The sequence below is a fragment of the Hydra viridissima genome, unplaced genomic scaffold (genome assembly GCF_058129835.1).
Source record: "Hydra viridissima isolate aposymbiotic clone 2 unplaced genomic scaffold, HvirCarnegie_v1 scaffold_3, whole genome shotgun sequence".
NCBI lineage: Eukaryota > Metazoa > Cnidaria > Hydrozoa > Anthoathecata > Hydridae > Hydra > Hydra viridissima.
In genome coordinates this window covers 18,662,502-18,684,909 of record NW_028324302.1, presented here as the reverse complement: position 1 = coordinate 18,684,909, position 22,408 = coordinate 18,662,502, and the positions used below count along the sequence as shown (strand labels likewise).

The window sequence follows — 22,408 nt, the reverse complement described above, 5'->3', positions numbered from 1 at the left end:
GTCTTAAAAGTAAATTTAAGAGCAACGTTGTTTTTCCGCAACCGGACTTTCCAACGATGATTCCTCGTATACTTCTTGGTAAAAGCGCGCTGTTGTTTCTTTTGGTTTTCCCAATTTTACACGACAAATTCATCACTTCCATTTTTTATATAAACTTTTTTATATATGTTAAAATGTACTGCGTTAAGTGTAGAAGAGAGACTGAAACCATTCACTTGAAAAACGAGATCACAAAAAACAACAGACCTATGTTGAAAGGAATATGCGACTCTTGTGGGATAACCAAATGCAAGTTTGTTTCATCACATACGCTCAAAGGATCATCTTCAGAAACAAAAGGATTTGGTGTGAGTGATTTGAAATGGACGGATCAGCTTGCAGAGGAGCTTCATAAACCGGTGATTCATCATTTTAAAAGAAGAAGGGTGATTGTAAACGACATTGATGAAATATGGGCCGCAGATTTGGTGGACATGCAATTGTTTTCAAAATTCAACAAGGGCGTAAAATATTTGCTAATGGTGATTGACGTGTTTTCAAAGTATGGATGGATCGTTCCGTTAAAAAGCAAAACGGGTCTTGAAGTGGCAGAATCGTTGAAAAAGATTTTTGGTGAAAGAAAATGCGTCAAATTGTGGGTAGATAAAGGAAAAGAGTTTTACAATAAGCACGTGAGAGCGTTGGGTGTGCAATTATACTCCACTGAAAACGAGGAAAAAAGTTCTGTTGTCGAGCGATGGAACAGAACGATGAAAGAGAGAATGTTTAAATATTTTTCAGCCAACAATACCAATAAATATATTGACGTATTAGATGAGATGGTGAAAAATTACAACAACACAAAGCACTCTTCTATCAAAATGACACCAGTTGAAGCTAGCGATGAAAAGAATAAAGGTAGGGTATGGTGGAATCTGTATGGAAAGGATCAAACATTACCAGCAAAACCAAAATTTTCCATAGGTGATCAAGTGAGGATCGTAAAAAAGAAGTCTCATTTTGAAAAAGGGTATACGCCGAGATGGACTGAAGAGGTTTTTACCGTGTCAAATGTTCAGCATACGAATCCACCCACGTATAAAATCGCTGACGTCAACGGTGAAGAAATTCAAGGCACTTTTTACGAGCAGGAGATGCAAAAGACGCAACAAGACGTATTCAGAATTGAAAAAATCATTCGCAAGCAAAAGAACAGATCCTTAGTCAAATGGTTAGAATATCCTGATACGTTCAACTCTTGGGTGAACAATAAAGAATTGTTAAGTTTGCAAAAATGATCTAAAATTTAATTTTTAATATATAAAATGCATGCTCCTCACAAGTTTTTTAGAAATGTTGTATCAGCAGAAGTTCACAGTTTGGATTTGCAATTAAAAATTTTGGAAGAGAGAGTTAGAGAGTTGGAGGAAAGAAGACCGAGTAACATTATTGTGTCTACGAAAACGTTAGATCATCCACCTTATTTCAACGTTAACGAACAATATGAGATTTTTGCCCAGAAAGACATTAAATTTGCTGCTCTCTCACATACAATGATAGCTTTATCCATTGGGTTGAATTTGGAGAAAGGTATTGCAGTGATAACATTAATGAATAAAATTACTTATCAATTGAATTATAGAAAAAACGAAGTTATTATTTCAGAGTCTGTAGATGATGTTATTATGGACGTGAATAGTAACAGCAAACAGGACGTGATTGTTAAAAAAGGAGAAAAACTTTGTAAGATTAACTACATTGATTTAAAATAGTTTTTTTGTTAATAAAAATGGAAATATTGAATGAAAAACTTTATCCAGTTCTTCCAACAGCTCCTGCAGATGAAGGACATGTTTACCGCCTTCAAAAAATAAGTGAAATCCAAAAAGAGATAGAGAGTGAAAAAGCAAAGCGAGTTCATCTGAGCAAAAAGTATCATCGCGTGTTTAGAATCATTTCTAATGTGGATAATGCAATGCAAGCCTTATGCATTGCTTTAGGTGTGACTGGAATTGGTCTTTTATCAACCATTATTGCCAGTCCTGCAGCGATTGCATGTGAAGGTTTGGCTATTGGCATGGGTTTTTTATCCATTGTAGGAGGGCAAGTGAATAAAAAGATGGCATTGAAAGCGGAAAAACATGAAAAGATAAAAGTGTTGGCCGAGTCGAAATTGAACACTATCAGCGAGCACATTTCCAAAGCGTTGATGGACGGGAAAATAAGCGATTCAGAGTTTCAATTGATTCTTGGTGAGCTTCAAAAATTTAAATCCTTGATGGAGGAAATACGAGTCAAAGCCAAAAACGGAATAGATGAAGTTACTAAAGAAAACTTGATCCAAAAAGGTCGAGAAGACGCGATTCAAACGTTTAACAATTTGTTTAAAAAAGGATCAACATAATCGTAAAACCAATTTATGTTTTTTTTCCACGTATTTTAAAAAGGATCAACGTAGTCGTAAAAACCAATTTATGTTTTTTTTCCACGTATTTTAAAAAGATGTTTTTCTTTAAAATACAAGACCTGAATAAAAGGGATGAAATTGTGAAAGAAATTAATGACAGACGAAAGAGGATTTATCAGAACAGCGTGAATGACAACATTTCAGATACGAATTTTCAAGCTGATGTGAGCAAGCTATTTAAACCCATCATCGAGAGCAATGAAAAGATGATCAAAAGCCTGTCAGTCGATTAATGGGTAGTGATGCTATAAGATCTGATTCGCAACCGCATAAACCGAAATCATCAAGAAGACCAAAGTATCAGCAACTTATTGCTCCTATTTGGGAAAAAATGATGCGTATTGAAAAGGGTAAAAAAGGTAGTGGTGTCATTATTCTTCCAAGCGATCCTAATGCGTTGGTGGAAAAGCTTGAATTGAGTGTAGCTGCATGGCATGCTGGGAATAAAGAGTCAAGAAATGTGGCTGTTGCTATTTGCGATGAGCGGTTGAGACAGGGGGAGATTAATAAAGAGGAATATAAATCGTTAATGAGGACCATTGATAAAATTATTTAAAAAATTGTTTTATTTAAAAAAATGCTCATTGTGAACAAAAGAAGATATGTGAAAAAGAACGTTGTTGGTGGAGGTGGTCATTAAAAATTTCATAAAAAGAGCAGCTGCGTCAAGTGTGCCAAAAGCAACAGTGAATTTGCTTAAAAATGCTGCAACAAGTAAAATTGGACAAGAAGTGATTACAGCTGCAAAATCTGCTGGGACAGAGTTAGCCCTTTCAGCCATTTCCGCTGCTAAAGACGTGGCTATTGATAAAGGTAAAAAGACCTTTGAGAAATTAAAGACTGGTTCATCTATTCAAAGTAAGAAAATGTCTAAAAAGAACGCGATTCGAATTCAAGACCTGGTGAAAATGGGACAGGGCATGAAAATAGTATGAAGATAGAATTCTGTTGCGATGGCTTGTTATAAACTTGCGATTTCTTGCGATGAGAGACATTGAAATGAATTAAATAATTTTTTTTATTATATAAAAAATGATAAGTACTGAGCGATTAAGAGTTACTGAGAATCCAGAGTATGATATTGGTATTGAAAAAGTTGATTTTTTTGAGTACCTTCCAACCAATCTCGATTTAAATTCTTCAGGCACGGTTACTTTTGAGATTGACTGCCAATCGATTCAAACAGTACCATCAGAGGCTTACATTCTTATTGAAGGAGTGTTGAAAAAGAGCGATGGAACCTTTTATGATGCTAAAGACAACATTGCACTGGTGAACAACGCTTTGATGTATTTGTTTAATGATGTGACTTATGACTTGTCGGGAGAGCAAGTGGAAAGAGTGATGTATCCAGGTCCAGCCACCACCATTCTTGGATTGATGAAATATCCTTATGGATTTCAGTTTGCTAATGGATTAAAACAGATGTGGTATATGGATACGTCAAATCTTGTTGGAAATTCAGGATTCAATGTTAGACGAGACCACTTGTTTGCAGACACTACATCCGTTGGAGCTTTTTCGTTTAAAATTCCGTTGAAACACATTTTTGGATTTTGCGATGCCTATGACAAAGTTGTTTATGGGTTCAGACACACCATCACCTTTACAAAGAAAGAATGCGATAATGCGATTTACAGAGCGGAGAGCGTTAGTGCAGGAATGATTGATCTTAAAAAATTCAGACTTTATATGCCTCGCGTTGAATTAGATGTTTCGAGGAAAACTGATTTCATGAATTTAATGGCTAAAAAGATTCCCATTCAAGTAGCTTATAAATCAAACAAATGTGAAAGACAGCTTATTCCAGCTGGACAAACAGAATTTACCTGGTTGCTTGGAAAAATCACAGACAAAAGCGTTCCAAGATTTATCGTGTTTGGACTTCAGACAAACAGACCTTCCAGTCAAACTGTTAATCCATCTATATTCGACCGTTGTGATGTTAGCAATTTTTATGTGACTGTTAATGGAATAAAGTATTCAAATTACAATTACGACTTGAATTTTGGAGAAAAGAAAGTGGTCATGGCTTATGCAGATGCGTTCTCTTTTGATGAAAAATATTACGGTACAAATGAACTTGTTTGTCAATAAGGGTTGACCTTGTTTGAGTATATAAAATTGTATCCATTGTTCTTTGTGGATATCAGCAAGCAAAAAGAAAGAATGGCGTCGGAAACAGCTGAATTAGTGGTAAACCTTAAATATCGAACTTCAACTATTGCAAATACAGTTATTTTCGCAGTGGTTATTTCTGACAAACTGCTTAAATTTGTTTCAGATGGAACCAACATGACTGCTGTTTATTAAGATGTCTTTTCAGAAAAAATTGAATTGACTTAAAAAAAAAAATCTTGTTATAATAAAATGAGATATACAACATCGTATTTGAAAAATTTGTTGAATGAAAACGGCGTTAGTAAAACAGCAGATGATTTAATAACGTTGATGATGCTTGCGGTTGAAAATAATTTGATCAGTAAAGATGAGATTTTAGAAAGAGCAAAAGAAAAAAAAGTAAAGCCTCCTCCAAAAGAAAAAAAACCTGTTGATCCAAAATGGGAATGGCTTAGTTTTGTTAAGAAAAAACCCATCGCGGTGAGAATAACCAACATTGAAACGGGCGAGGTGGTAGAATACAAGTCTCTTTACAAAGCGATGGCAGGAACTGGACGTGGATGGAAATATTTAGAGCGTCGAGATGGAAAGGTGGATAATGGAATCAAGATTGAATTTTTAAATTCTGAAAAGCTTGAAAAACGTAAAAAGCAGCAAAATTGATTTTTTAACTTTTGTCATGTTAAAAAATTGACTTAAATAAAATTCTTGGCATAAATAAAAAGATGGAAAGCATGCAAAAGGATGATCTTTTAAATGCTCTTGATGATAGCTTTGAGTCAACTTCTGATACGGCTAAATCAAAAAGTTTGCTTAAATTTCTAAAAAACATAAGAAAACTTCCAAAGGAACATCGAATCATTTTCAAAAAAATGGTTGAAGTAGCACCTTTTGAAGAAGTGATCAGAAATATAAAAGAAGGCATTTATCTGCGTAATAAATTCCTGATAGGAACAAATTGGAAACTAAATGCTAGCGGACGTAATAATTGTCGTAAAATCACTGAACATATTAGAGAGATTAAAAATATGTATTCACGTCTTTCTAAATAATTTTTTAATTCCCCCGCGAAAAGAATTAAAAAACGGTAAAAACTTTTCGAAGAAGAAAATATGCTGAAAGTGTGCCAAGATTTAGAAAAATTGAATTGACTTAAAGAAAATCTTAGTATAATAAAAATGAGTATCTATTCTTCAAAACCAGAATTAATTGCTAAAGAGCGAAAACTTGAATGCATCGAAAAAAATTTTCTTTCCATTAATAAAATGGGTGATAAAACTGATGCTAAAAAGCAAAAAGCAAAAACTACCGCCAAAGAGCGAAAAATTGAAAGCAGCTTAAACAAAAATCTTTCCGTAATAAAAATGGAAAGTAAAACTGTTAAAGATCGAAAAGTATCAATGGCATCATTAAGAAGGGATGCTAAAGAAAAAGCGATAAAAGGATATACCAGAATGACTATGGAAGAGCTTGTTGAGGCTGTTAAAACAACAAGACCCATCATTGGGTATGGTCCTGCTCCTCGTAGACGAACGACTGAGGCGAGACCTTTGCCTGTTAATGATAGTCCTACAGTGGTTAGGTTTGTTCAACCACCTGTAAAAGTTTCTGTAAAACCGACAAAAGTTTCAATAAAGCCGACAAAAGTGCAGTTTGTTGTCAAACCTTCCGCAGTGATAAAACCACCCATCGCTCCGAAACCTGTCATTGCTCCTAAACCATTGTTCATTCCACCAAGACCTGTGGTAAAACCTCCTATTGCTCCGAAACCAATTCATTTGCAAAATCCTAATATTCAAAGACCTGTCATCGCTTCAAATCACATCCTTGATGAGCAGGTTTTAGATTCATCGCCTGTCATGACACCAAAACCAGTCATTCCAACGAAACCTTCATTTTTTTCAAGTCTGACGGCAGTTGCAAAAAGTGTGGCGTCATATGTTGCAAATAAGTTTAATGATATTAAAGAATGGATAGATCCTTACGTTCCTGAAGTAGTCAAGGAGAATGTAAACGAATCAGTGAAACAAATCGATGAAAAGATACAGTCTATCAAATCACTTGTATTAAAAACAGTGTATAAACCTCTCGCGCCAAAACCATTTACAGTAAAGTTTAAAATGACTGAACATTCTGCAGAGCGTGCTGCTAGACTATTTTCTTACACACCTTCTTCTCGATACCAAGACATTGTTTCTTTTTTAAACTTGGTGAGAGAGTCGGTCATTCAAACCATACCAGGAGAAAGAAACACAAAGGTAAGAATTGTTTTAATCTGTGAAATGACTCGCGTAAGCATCTTAACAGGTGAAGTGACTACTCAGATGGCTCACTTTTCATCAAACTTGAAAATTATATTGGAGGGTACAGATTTAAGAACGGTTGTGAGACAAATGGAAGAAAAAATCTTGGAGCGAAGCGCTAATTACAACAAGATGGGATCCAATTGCGTCTTGTCGAAGATTTTAAGAATGGATATCAGATTTATCGATTATGAACCTTTCAAGGGTTCTTCCTACATGGAGCTGTCTAAAGAGCTAAAAGACAAAAAGGCGATCATCAACATGGTAAACAAGGACAACCAATGCTTTAAATGGTCTGTCACCAGGGCGCTGAATCTTAAAAATAGAGACAATGAAAGAATTGACAATGATCTTATTTTAAAATCAGAAGAGTTGAATTGGGAAGGAATGGAGTTTCCTTTAAAGGTGACTCAAGTCGAAAAGATTGAGAAAAATAATCCTGACATCAGCGTGAACGTCTTTCACTACGAAATGAATAAACCTCAACCTATGCAAATATCCAAATTTCATGATCGAAAGCACTGTGTTGATTTGTTGTATATTTCAAACGAAGAAAACAGCCATTATTGCCTCATTAAAAATTTCAGTCGGTTTGCTCGTTCTTCAGCATCAAAACATCAACATAAAAGATATTTTTGCAGAAGGTGCATGCACGGCTATGATCAAGAAGAAAAGCTCCAAATTCATCGAGAATACTGCTATGATAACGCGCCTATGAGAATCGATCTTCCAAAAGAAGGGTCGACCCTTGAGTTTAAAAACTACAACAATAGTATGAGAGTTCCGTACTGCGTCTATGCCGACTTTGAAAGTTTCATCAAACCTATCGATGACAACACTGAGTATAATAATAAAGAGTCATATACCAAAAAATGTCAAAAGCATGTTCCAAGCTCCATCGTCTATTATATCAAATGCTATGACGAAACCATTTACAAGAGAAAGCTTGAAACGTATACAGCAGAAAGCGATGAGGATGACGTTGCTCAAAAATTTGTTACTATGCTTGAAGCTAACTTTATAAAGATTTGGAACGATAGCGATTTACTACAAAAACAATGGGAAAAAAAGAAAATAATCACTGATGAAGATGAAAAGAAATTTAAAGAGGCAACCAAATGCCATATTTGCAAAAAAGATCTTAACGGTGATAAAGTATGGGATCACTGCCATTTGACTGGAAAGTACTGTGGTGCTGCTCATAAGAAATGCAACTTGGATTATAAAATTCCAAAATTTATTCCCGTTGTCTTTCAAAACTTGTCTGGCTATGACAGCCATTTGTTCATCAAGAGATTAGGTGGAAAAAAAGGAAAGATCACTTGTATACCTAATAACGAAGAAAAATACATCAGCTTCTCAAAAAGCATCAAAGTGAGAGATTCTATTGATAAGAAAGGTAAACCAAAAATATTGTATAGAGATTTACGGTTCGTTGACAGCTACAGGTTCATGTCAAGCCCTTTAAAAGATTTAACTGACAACCTTGTTAAAGATTTGTGTGAGGAGTGCTCAAAATTAGATCCAAAAACATGCAAAAAGGACTGTATGGTTAAGAAAGGTAAAAAATGCAAATGTAAAGACAATTATGAAGATTGCGCTCATAGAAGATCTAAAAAAGCAGACATCATGTGCAAAAACTTAAATTCATTCCACAGCGGAGCAAAACGAGATTTGCTATTAAGAAAAGGTGTTTACCCTTACGAATGGGTGGACTCCATTAAAAAATTCTCTGAAACACAATTGCCACCCAAAGAAGCCTTTTATTCTAAACTAGACGATAAACACATCAGCGATGAAGACTACGCGCATGCTCAAAACGTTTGGAACGTATTTGGATGTAAAACCTTTAAAGATTATCACGAGCTGTACAACATCTCAGACGTGCTCATTTTAGCTGATGTCTTTGAAAATTTCAGAGACACTTGCATAGAAAATTACGGTCTAGACCCTCTTTGGTATTACACCTCTCCTGGTTTGGCTTGGGACGCTATATTAAAGGAAACTAAAATTAAATTGGACTTAATAACCGATATTGATATGCTTCTCATGGTTCAAAGAGGGATACGCGGTGGAATATGCATGATCTCAAACCGACTTGGAAACGCTAATAACAAATACATGAAAAACTATGATCCTTCACAACCATCGAAATTCATTCAGTACTTAGACGCTAATAACCTTTATGGGTGGGCCATGAGCAAACCTCTTCCTGTTAGAGAATTCAGATGGATGACTGAAGAGGAACTTTTAAATTGGAAATCCATGCCTTGCATTCTCGAAGTTGATTTAGATTATCCTGAAGAGCTTCACAATTTACACAACGACTATCCTTTGGCTCCTGAAAGACTAACCATTGGAAAAGTGGATAAGCTCGTTCCCAATTTAAACAACAAAGAAAAATACGTCGTTCATCACGAAAACCTAAAACTCTATGAACGATTGGGTTTAGCCATCACCAAAATTCATCGAGGAATCACCTTTGAAGAAGAACCCTTCATGAAAAAATACATTGACCTCAACACCAATAAAAGAAAAGTCGCTAAAAACGACTTTGAAAAAGAATTCTTTAAACTCATGAACAACTCCGTGTTTGGAAAAACCATGGAAAATATTCTAAAGCATGTCGATATTAAACTGGTCACCACTAAAAAAGAAGCCTTAAAATTATCCAAAAGCCCTCGATATGATCGGTACACCATTTTTGATGAAAAACTCATCGCAATTCATATGAAGAAAACACAAGTCACTTACGACAAACCCGTTTACTTAGGAATGAGCATCCTTGACATCAGCAAAACACTCATGTTTGAACACCACTATGACTACATCAAGCCTAAATACGACGATCGTGCAAAACTACTCATGACCGACACTGACTCGCTCATTTACGAAATCAAAACAGATGATTTTTATCAAGACATTGCTGATGACGTACTTGAAAAATTTGACACGAGCGACTTTCCTAAAGATCATCCCGCCATTCAAAACGCTGGATTCAAAGTAGGCGAAAATAAAAAGATCATTGGCAAGTTCAAAGATGAAACCGGTGGAAAGCAAATCACGCAGTTTGTTGGTCTTCGACCTAAACTCTACTCTTACTACATCCCTGAAGAAATAGATGATCAAGAACATAAAAAATGCAAAGGTGTTAAGAAGTGCATTGTTAAAAATCACATCACTCATCAAGACTACTACAACTGCTTAATGAACAAGACAGAAAAACTCACCACCATGAACGTCTTCCGATCACGTCATCACGATGTCTACACCGAAGAAATCAACAAAGTAGCACTCAGCGCTAACGACGACAAAAGATTCATCTTAGAAGACGGAATTCACACCTTGGCCATCGGACATTACAAAACAAGGCAATAAACCAAGCGAAGAACAGGCATCTTGAAGAACTGGTATAGAAATAACATGATTATTTTTATACTTCTTCTTGATTTTTAAAGACGACTCTTAAGTATTGGTTTTGTCCAAGAACATGATATGAAGTGTTCACCATTTTTTATGCATCCTTAAGTATGGGAAGGGACAAAGCGCCAGAACCGCCTTTTCCCTATATATCACGCAGACTTATTTGTCTTGAGATGTAAAATAATGATACGAAGACGTTGTAAAACAAAAAGCAATCATAGAAAATTATAAAGAGTTCGAAGATAAGGCTTTTAACCTTATTGATCTTTGGATGAATGAGAAAAAGAAACTTTTGAACAAACGTAAAGGAAAAAAAAACTAAACTAAACTTTGGATGAACAAAAAAGAAGAAAGAAGGAAAGTTTTTTGATGAAAAGAAAAAAAGGGAGGAAAGAGTTAGAAGTCAGAGCAAAATAATTGGTTAAAGAAGTTTAGCAACAAAACAATTGGTTAAAGAAGTTTAGCAACTGTTTGTAAAAAAAAGAAAAGATATTCGTTTAAAGGCAAGCTAGAAGGGCAAAACAGGAGTAGTTAATAAAAACGGTATTATTTGTAATTTTATCAAAATAATGAATAAAAGAGTGCTAACCAGGATTATATGTTAACATAATTTTTTTTGAGAACTATTGTAGCTAGAATTAATTGAGGACGAGCAACACAATACCCACCCTTAATTAACTCTTGCCCTTCCCTAGCTATACAGATATAAACCCTCTGCCTTTACCCTAACCTCTGCATTTCTTCTATTTAGCCCAAGAATCTCTTTAAACCTCTATACATAAGCAACCGGCCTCACACTAACAGAGAACGATAACAGCCCTCATACTACATCCTCAGATAAAAAGTCAGTCATTACAATATTTTTCATCGGAAATATCCCCCTTAGAAATTATCATTTTTCTTAACAGTTTGAAACCACAGAGCAAAGCTATATGGTGGCCGAATCATGTTCTTCAAAACATTTTTACTTGTTTTTCCATTTAAATATTCTCTTCATAATTTGGGGCTTCGTATTGTATTATTGTCCTGCAGGAAAATGAATCCAGCATTATTTTTATTTTTTTTTTTTTTATTATTTTTTTAAACAACCCTTATGAAAAATACTTTATGTTTAAGAATTCCATTAACTATTTTTTTTATTACACTATCAATTTTAACTAAATCTTCAGCGCCAGAGTTAGTGAAGCATCCCAAACCATGACAAAGCACCCATAATGCTTTAATGTTAACACCATGCACTTTAGTTAAATCTTCTTCGGAGAAAAAAAACTCCTCTTTTTGAACCAAGTGTTCTAAAATTTGATTCGTCTTTCCAAAGTACTTTTCTATTGTCCACTCACTGTGAGCAAAGAACTATTTTTAGTATTTTTTCAGGCTGAAGTAATGGTTTTTTGGACTGCAACTCAACCAAACAGATTAGATTCTCGCAGAGGTCTTTTAACTTGGGCAAAAAAAACAAAGGTTTTCCAACTTTTCTTCACTTCAACGCAAATTTCAGATGCTGTCAATTTTCGATTTCTGTTAATTACAACAGCTCTTCTCTTGTTGTAGTAGTTTTCGGCTTTCTTTATCAAGAAATATTCATGACTTCCCACTTCTCTGTTTTGCTGTATCCCACAATGAACACAAACCTTTGATAATTTTAGCTCTGCTACAGACTTTCATAAACATTTATGTAAATGATTTCTTTGATGTTTCTAGCTTTGTGCGTTCAGATTTTTTTCTCGTTGAATAATATTAAAATAGCAGATTGCTTTTTCGCATAAGTTTCGCAAACTTTCTTCATTTTTGTGAAGTCTTTAAAAGGTTGATTGAAGACAGTAACAGTATTTAACTTTAAAAGGCTTTAATTTGATAAAAAGACTGATGACTGTCACTAAAGTTAGTGCGTGAAGCAGTCGTTTTGCGAAAAATCTACTTTTGGACGTTTAAAGACGTTATTTATTACTATAAAGTCTTCCCTAATGAGATTCTTTCTAAAAACAGAATTTATTGATAAACGAGTTTCTTCTTTAACGGGTAATTTGCTTGAAGTTAGTTAACGTTTAGGAGTTTTGTTCACAGACCTCTATGGTAGCAAGAACTGCTATAACTCCTTATTCAAATTACACCTCAGTAGTTTTATAACGAAAACTTGCAACACACCTTGTTTTATACCAATTTTATTTTTTCATTACTAAGTTCCATTATTTTTATTACTTGAGTTTCATGCCTTTGCTGATGCAAGCCTAAAAGCATTTGGTTGTTGTATCTATCTTAGATGTATTGTTAATGAATCACACTGTTTTGTCTCACTCATTGCCTCTAAATCTAGAGTGGCCCCTGTAAATAAATCAACTATTCCAAGACTGGAGTTAAGAGCAGTGTGTTTATTATCCTCTCTGATGTCTACTGTGAGAAAGGAACTTAAAAACTTTAAGATTGATGACATTTTCTTTTGGACAGATTCCACTATCTGCCTTCATTGATTGAATAATATGAATCAAACTTATGAGACATTTGTACAAAATCGATTGATAAAAATTCGTGATTTATTTCCTATACAATTTTGGCATTATGTGGAGACTACACGAAATCCTGCTGACATTATATCCCGTGGATGTTCCTTCAAATATATTATTGATCATGACATTTGGTTTAAAGGCCCTGATTATCTTAATAATGTTTCAGTTCCATGGTCCTCTTGCAATTTATTTGAACATAAAGATGATGAAAGTAAATTGTGTTTATTAGCTGCCACCAACTCCATTAACATTAATCTTGAGTTTATTGGTATTGAACGTTTTAGTAGTTATGAACAATTGAACAAAGTAACAGGCTGGATTCTGCGATTTGTAAACAATTTAAAGAGTCATGTTCAGAAGACACATTTAACAATGACACCAAAATTATCTGCTGACGAAATTGAATGTGCGAAGATACTGTGGGTGCGATATGAACAACGTGATGTCATGAAAAGCAAAAATTACAAACAGTTCAGAAGAGATCTTGGACTTCAAGTCATTGATGGAATTGTTCGATGTCATGGAAGAATGCAGAATGCTCCATTTTCAAAAGAAGTTAAATTTCCGATTTTTATTCCTTGTAGTAGTCAGCTGTCTAAGTTATTGATTGTTTATTTCCATAAGTTGGTGAAACACAATGGTTTGAAAGAGACTCTTTCAGAGCTGAGGACTAAGTTTTGGATTCCTCAGTGTAGAAAACTGGTTCGCAACATAATTTTAAAGTGTTTCCTATGTCAGTATTTTGAGGGAAAGCCTTATATGTATCCTCCTTCTCCACCTCTACCTTTGAGTCGTTTATGTGATGACTACCCATTTATGAATACTGCTGTTGATTATGCTGGTCCTGTTTTTGTCAAGAATATTTATGGAGACTGTAGCACTATGTTTAATGGGTGGATATTTTTATTTACCTGTGCTAATACCCGTTCTATATGCTTGGATTTGGTTCCCGATCTTTCATCTACATAATGTATTCGTGGACTAAGACGTTTCTTTGCTAGAAGAGGTAAAATTCAAGCAAACCAAGCAAAATTCTATCTGATAATGTTACACAATTTATTTCAGAACAAACACAACTCTTTGCAAGTGACAAATTGATTACTTGGCAATTCAATGTCCCAGCTGCCCCGTGGTGGGGTAGGCTGTTTGAAAGGATGGTAAGGATGGTAAAACGATGTCTAAAGAAAGTCGTTGGTAAAGCTCGTTTAAACTTTGAACAAATGTTAACATTGTTGCAAGAAATAGAAACTGTAATTAATAATCGACCCCTAACCTATGCATATAACGAACCCTGCATAGAAGCCTTAACACCAAATCATCTTGTCTTTGAGCGAAAGCTAAACTTAAATGGTGTAAATAGAAATAGTAATATTGAACATGGCTTAAATAAACGGTATAATCATTTCCAAACAGTACTTGAACATTTTATAAAACGATAGAAGAGTGAGTACCTAACAGAACTAAGGGAGTTACATAAATCTAAACGAAGTATTGGTAGCTTACAAATAACTGTCGGTGACATTGTTTTGATAGAAGAAGACAAAAAATCACGTTCGCTCTGGAAAACTCCAAAAGTCGAAAAAATCTTGGTATCAAGTGATGGTTGTTCACGTGCGGCAACAGTAAAGTACTCACAAGGAGATGGATCTTTTAAACATGTAAATAGACCCATAAATAAACTTGTTCCTGTTGAATACGCGAATCAAAGAGAAGGCATTAATGAACTTAAAGTAACATTTGTAAATAAAAATGATATTCCTCTTGTAATCAAACATTAAAGGCGGGGGAGTGTTGTATCCTCCAGGAACTTATTTGTGTAGATTATTTAAGACGGCCCGAATTTACGGCTTCTTGTTGTTAAGTAAAATATGTAAATGGATGCTTAGAGTTATAACCTTGACGTTAATAAATATCGCGTAGATTTGATATCTATTTACCTTTAGCTTAGTATTTCTTTACTTTCAAGATTCTATACAAGCAACGATGTGTGAGCCGGTGCATTATTATGATGAAAAAGTCATGAATTGTTATATCGCAACTCCAAGCGTTTTTTTGCAAACGGCGTATAACTTGGAAGTATAAAGGTGAGTTTCCGCTCATCCGTTTTAGCTACGGGAAAGGAAAAGGGATGGTAAAATTAATCATAAGAGCATGCGCAGTGATTAATTTTCAAAATTAAATTACAAATTGCGCATGCTCACATGATTAATTTTCCCATCCTTTCCTTTTTCCACAGCTAAAACAGATGAGCGGAAACTCACCTTTATTCCTTGTAAATGTAGAAGCTTCTGACCTAAACTAATGATATATTACGTCATGGTACTCAAAGAAAGCAGTTTACAAAGTGTTTGTTTGTTCGAACCCGACGTGCTTTTTTCGGTCTTCGGCCTTCTGCTGTTTTGCTGCTTTAAACTCATGAAAAGTATTTCTTGATAAACTTCAGAATGTTCAGTTTCATTTTAAACAACTGATTTAGAAGTTTGTGCTTTTTTCAGTATTAATTTTTGTTAACAGAAAAATCTTTGAATGAAAGAGCTCTGGTTTCGACATTTTTAACTCTGTATCTATATTTCGTCATCAGTTATGACCCTTTTAACTAAATTTGGATTATCGTTGACATCGTTTAACAGCCCTTGAGCAATGCTCATGTGACGGTTCTTTTAGTTATAGCTTAGAAATTTTAGAACAAAACTTGGCAGCCTTACGACTCATGCTCAAAACATCTGGAAAAATTGCACGGCATGAGGCAGCTTATATACCGACATCCTTTTCAACTTTTCTTATAGTAATTTGACCATTCTCACTAACACTTTTTTGTTTAAATATTTTCCTCGGTTGTTGATGTGCTGGGTGTCCAGAGAGGGAATTTTTTTTGCTTAATATAGACTCATCTAATGCCACAGTCACCATTTCATGTGCGTTGTAGTCCTTAAGTTTAGTTTTCACACAAAATGTACTAAAGTTTCTTTGATCCATTTTTTATATATGGTGATTATGTCAATATAGGTAGGGAACATATATACCAATATAACAAAATAAAAAAATTGAGAATCTAACGTACATAGCCTGCAAAATTCGAATGGTGACTTTTTTTACTTAACACTTCTTTTAGCTTTCTACTTTTAGCTTTCTAACAGAGAACATAAAGTTGGAATTATAAAGCAACTCTATTATACAAAAAATTTGCGTTCACTTTATACTCGATCATAATCCACAGAAGTCCCTCAAATACTTTACTGTTCCTCAATATTGTGTTTAGTCCTAACCTCATAATCCGAGAAAATTGTTTGGATGGTTGAAAAAGTATTCCTTGTAGTTTACAAAAGTGTAAACCTTGAAATCAGGCATTAAAGTATCCCAAACACAGTTGTATTCAAAATCTCACAAAAAATAAGGAGGCTTTATGGTCCTATGGCTAAATGTCAATTCAGTTTTGCATTTTTGCAGCATATTGATTCATTTTTCCTTAATTATAATAAAGACATTCTTTATTAATTATTTGACAAAGATTTTTAAACATCTAATATAAAAAAAATTTAATAAACAACAATTTAAGAAAGAAATTCTTTTCAGTTTGAAAGGGTTAGAAATATTTCTAAATGTCTAAAAAATGTGGTGTTAAAGATCCGCATTTTGAGAGGCAAGTAGCAATAACTTTTCTGTTAAACTCTCTATTTGATGACAAAAGTCCTTGTTAATAATTGGCATAAGAGAAATTTAAGTGGATGCTTTACATATGTTTGGCATTGAAGTCTGCCAAACAGTGTTTTAGCGTTCTTCTGTAGTTTGGATTTGTAAAGTCACATTTAAATCAATCTAAATAAGCTAGAAAAGTGTGGTGGAGGGCTTCAGCAGTCTGTTTACTGCAAATTCCAAGTGAGCCTCCTTTTCTCTGATGAAGTACTCAACATGATAAACGACAGCATGAACTTTTGAACTTTTTCCTAATTACTGTGATATAGTTTATTCCAGCAGCTGATTGTTACCAGAAACTTTAGAACAGTTTTGGCGGAGAAGATTTTTTGATGATGTTGATGTTTCTGATTCAGAAGTGTCTGAGCTAATGATTCCTAAGCTCACCTTTAAAAATGCTCCACCTCCATCAATTTTCATTTTGGTAAGGTGATTCAAAGCAATGTCTCTTGTACTCAGCATTTTCTCATAGACCTCTCTGATACTTTTGCAGGATTATCTGCAACTTTCACAAACATCTTTTGGGACACGAGTATCTTCAAAAAAATATTCTTTTTCAAAACTTCAATGCTTTTTGCTTTACAAATTCAGTTAATTCACGTTGAACTTTTTTGAAACAAATAAAACGGACAATTTTTCAGTTTTGTAAAGTATGTCTGATTACAAGGTTTACAGTTTTGAAAACCACAAGATATATTCTTTCCCCCACTTAATGGATTTTCCTGGGTTGTAAGGTTAGTATTAAATGGATTTCTAGTGAACAGAGACCTTCATAAAAAAAAACCCTCAAACTATATTTACACAGTTCAAAAATTTAATGGGCAAGTTACACTTAGAGCACCCCAAAAAAGTTAAAAGAAAAAAAGTAAGAGGGGGAAACAATATTTTTTAAAAAAATATTTGTAAAAATTTTTGTAAAAATTGTTTTTGTAAAAATCTGGGACGCATCACATTTTAAAAAATTTGATTTTTTATTGACAGAAAGGAAAAGTTTATCATAAAATAATTGTTCTCATACTTTGTTTTCCAAACTCTTTAATTGTATTTATACATCAATATTATTAGACTGCTCTAAGTTGGCGAAAAAACATTAGACACGCATGAAATTAATTTAGGAACATAAAATGCCTAGTAAAGTAGTATATAGTGATAGTTTAGTAGAACATAGTAACTTAGTAAAGTAGTATATAGTGATAGTTTAGTAGAATACTGGTATACCATTGTATAGATAGCTGCACAATAGTATTAAGTAAAAATACTAAATAAAATACTTAAAAATCCATTGTTGATAATAATAATTTTTTTATTGTCCTTTTAAATGGTTTAATAAAATTTTTTAACTTAAGATTTCCTCAATGTTTACGTGTTCTGCTTGATTTACGTTCAATGGTTTTATAAAATCTTTGAGCTGAAGACTTCAGCTATTTTTTTGCAATTTCTCTTATGTTTGTTGCTGTACAGAAGGACTTCAAACCTACTTATTACATCTAAAAATGGTGAGATTCGTATGTCTGCTCATTGAGCTGTCCTAGGAAGGGGCCACTCACATCAACAAATGTTGTTTACTTTAAAACTAAATAAACTTATTGTAATATGTTTATCAATAACTTAGTTTGAAATATTTAACAATTACCTCTTTGCAATAGTCTTGCGCATATCATGCGCAACTTTGAGCAAAACTTCAAAACAAAACGGAATAGTTTGGGTCAAGTTTACAGCTAAAGACACCGTGAACAACCTTATTAAACTGACTAATTTTTCCATTGGAGAGGACAGCTCAATTGGCCTTTTCAACTCAAGTTTGTAACAAATTTTAAGTATTTGTGTACACGTGTTTCCTTCCAATATTCCACCGTGATAACTTTTGGGAAGGCATCCAATGCTCCCGACAAAATTAGTAAATCCAAACCAAAATTGCATTTTAATGATGCCACATGGTTAACAAATTCCATTAGAAGATGAAGTTCTGGTAATCAAATATTATACTTATTATATATTACACTTAGGGATTTCCCAGCTAGCCAGCCCATAAGGTACCGGGGTGGGTCCCGGCCGGGCCGCAGGATGGGGCCCGTACGGGTAACTCAGACGAATCCCGCCGGTTTTTATCCGCGGGATCCAGACGGGACTAGTCTGGGATTTCAACCAGAAAACGCAAACGGGACCCAGCCGGGACCCAGATGGTATTCAGCCGGGATAGCAAGCAGAACCCATACGAAACCCAGTTGGTATTCAACTGGGATAACCCGCATGGATCCAACAATTATCCCAGGTATTATAGGTATAGTAATAATAGTAATAGTAATAATAATAATAATAATAATAATAATAACAATAATAATAATAATAATAATAATAATAATAATAATAATAATAATAATAATAATAATAATAATAATAATAATAATAATAATAATATTAATAATAATAAAAATAATAATAATAATAATAATAATAATAATAATAATAATAATAATATTAATAATAATAAAAATAATAATAATGATAAAATTAATATAATAATGATAATATTAATATAATAATGATAATAATAATAATAATAATAATAACAATATAATAATAATGATAATAATAAAAATATAATAATGATAGTAATAATAATAATAATAATAATAAAAATAATAATAATATAATAATGATAAAAATAATAATAATAACAATAATAATAATAATAATAATAATATAATAATGATAATAATAGTAATAAAAATAACAATAATAATAATAATAATAATAATAATAATAATAACAATAATAATAATAATAATAATAATAATAATAATAATAATAATAATAATAATAATAATAATAATAATAATAATAATAATAATATAATAATGATAATAATAGTAATAATAATAATAATAATAATAATAATAATAATAATAATAATAATAATAATAATAATAATAATAATAATAATAATATAATAATGATAATAATAATAACAACAATAACAATAATAATAATAATAATAATAATAATAATAATAATAATAATAATAATAATAATAATAATAATAATAATAATAATGATAATAATAATAATAATAATGATAATAATAATAATAATAATAATAATAATAATAATAATAATAATAACAATAATATTAATAATAATAAAAATAATAATAATGATAATATTAATATAATAATGATAATATTGATATAATAATGATAATAATAATAATAATAATAATAACAATATAATAATAATGATAATAATAAAAATATAATAATGATAATAATAATAATAATAATAATAATAATATAATAATGATAATAATAGTAATAAAAATAACAATAATAATAATAATAATAATAATAATAATAATAATAATAATAATAATAATAATAATAACAATAATAATAATAATAATAATAATAATAATAATAATAATAATAATAATAATGATAATAATAACAATAATAATAATAATAATAATAATAATAATAATAATAATAATAATAATAATGATAATAATAATAATATAATAATGATAGTAATAATATTAATAATAACAATAATAATAATAATAAAAATAATAATAATATAATAATGATAATAATAATAACAACAATAACAATAATAATAATAATAATAATAATAATAATAATAATAATAATAATAATAATAATAATAATAATAATAATAATATTAATAATAATAATAATGATAATAATACTAGTAATAATAATAATAGTAATGATAATATAAAAAAAATAACAATAATAATAATAATGATAATAATAATAATAACAATAATAATAATAACAATACCAATAACAACAGTAATAATAATTATTATTATTATAATTATTACAATTATTATTATTATTACTATTATTTTTATTATTATTATTATTATTATTATTATTATTATTATTATTATTATTATTATTATTATTATTATTTTTATTATTATTATTATTATTATTATTATTATTATTATTATTATTATTATTATTATTATTATTATTATTATTATTATTATTATTATTATTATTATTATTATTATTATTATTATTATTATTATTATTATTATTATTATTACCTGGGATAATTAAGGGTCCATGTGGGTTATCCCAGCTGAATTCCAACTGGGTTCCTTACAGATTCTGTTTCCTATCCCTGCTAAATACCATCTGGTTCCCGGCTGAGTCTCGTTTGCGTTTTCTGGCGGGAATCGCGGACGGGTCTCGTCTGGATCCATACAAACATACAGTATTGGACAATACATTTGCAACCAAATAATGCTAATTTAGTTTCTTTATATAAAAGTGCTGCATTTTTTCAATTTAGAGAAATAACTATGTAACTGTTTAGAGACAAAGTTCTTCAAGTTTTATTCATCACAAAGTTCATTATTTGTACATGAAAATTAATAAATTAATCAAAAGTATTAAAAAAAGTTGATTTCCTTCTGGACAAAACAAGTGCAATTCGACAAAATGTTGACCAAGCTGTTTTTCGCTATCAATATTTCGTGGCGAATCCTTTGTTGTCAATCACAGCCTTGCATCTTCGAGGCATAGATTCGATCAGGTGATCAATGAAACTTTGTGGAATCGCTGCCCAGGCCTTTTGGATTTGTTCAAACAGTAGATCTTTATTACGAACACCTTCACGATTAATTCTGCGGTTGACGATCTCCCTCAGGTTCTCGATAGGGTTGAGATCCAGAGATCGAGGCGGCCAATCCATCAGCGATAGGTGGTAGTCTTGAAACCACTGTTTGACTACTTTTGCAGTGTGTTTCGGATTGTTGTCTTGCTGAAAAACCCATTTTATTGGTATATTGCATTCAGCATGAGGTAACATAACATCTTTCAGGATATTTTTATACATGAAACGGTCCATTATTCCATCGTTTCGATGTATTGGACCTAGACTGTTAGCAGAAAAACACCCCCAGACCATTACAATGCCTCCACCTTGCTTCACGGTCTTATGGCAGTTACGTAAATCGAGGCGTTTTCCGGCCGGTCGACGTACACAGCAAATGCCATTGCTCCCAATGATGTTGAACTTCGATTAATCACTGAACAGGACAGTTCGCCATTTCTGCACATTCCAGTCAATATGAGATGTAGCAAACAGGAGTCTTTTCTTCAGGTTTTTTAGTGAAATCAGCGGTTTCTTTGCAGGGCGTCGAGAAAACAATCCAGCTTCAACAGCACGTCGTCTGATTGTTCGGTCCGATACAGGCAGCTCTAATTGCTTTTGTATCTCGACTGATGATATCCAGGGATCCTTCTTGACGGATCTGACGATCATAGAATCCTCTCTAGAAGTGGTGGAAAGCGGTCTTCCACCTTTGTTATCTGCTGCCAACTTCCCCGTAGAACGATATTTGGAACATAGTCTTGATACGGTCCATTTTTTCACGCGATATTTATCACAAATACTTTTTTGTGACATTCCACTTACGTAATCGCCAATAATTTTCTTTCTTAGTTCCAATCCAAGACTGTCGGGAGCCATTTTTGCACATGAAGTCATAAAAATAATAAAAATAAATAATCACACTTCTCAAGGCATACCGTGTTACATTTACCTTGTGATGATACAATAATGCTCTGTGGAACACAACGTCTTGGTTTGATGTGGACTGTATTGATGTAATGAAACACTTTTTGTATTTCACTTCTTGTATTGATGTTCTTCGATAAAACACTTTGATAAAACTCACTTCGATAAACTGTCTTGATAATACTGACTGATTGACTTCCATATACTGACTGAATTACATGTAGATTTACATGTCTCTTATATAGTAAAATGAACCTGTGTGAACCTGTTCTGGAAGATTCTAGATGCTTCTTTTCGATGCTTCTGGAAGCTTCTGGATGCGTCTGGGTGCTTCTGAATGTTTCTGGATATTTCTGGATGCTACT

The 22,408-nt window shown here is 32.3% G+C and overlaps 1 protein-coding gene across 1 annotated transcript in view; it reads right to left on the bottom strand.

Annotated features, from left to right (window-relative positions):
- LOC149891293 (uncharacterized) overlaps window positions 1-22,408 on the bottom strand; it is a 47,669-nt gene that overhangs the window by 20,140 nt on the left and 5,121 nt on the right. The window contains exon 6 of the mRNA XM_090082071.1: window positions 22,069-22,252. Coding sequence (XP_089938197.1) covers window positions 22,069-22,252 — 184 coding nt within the window. The remainder of the gene's footprint in view (window positions 1-22,068; window positions 22,253-22,408) is intronic.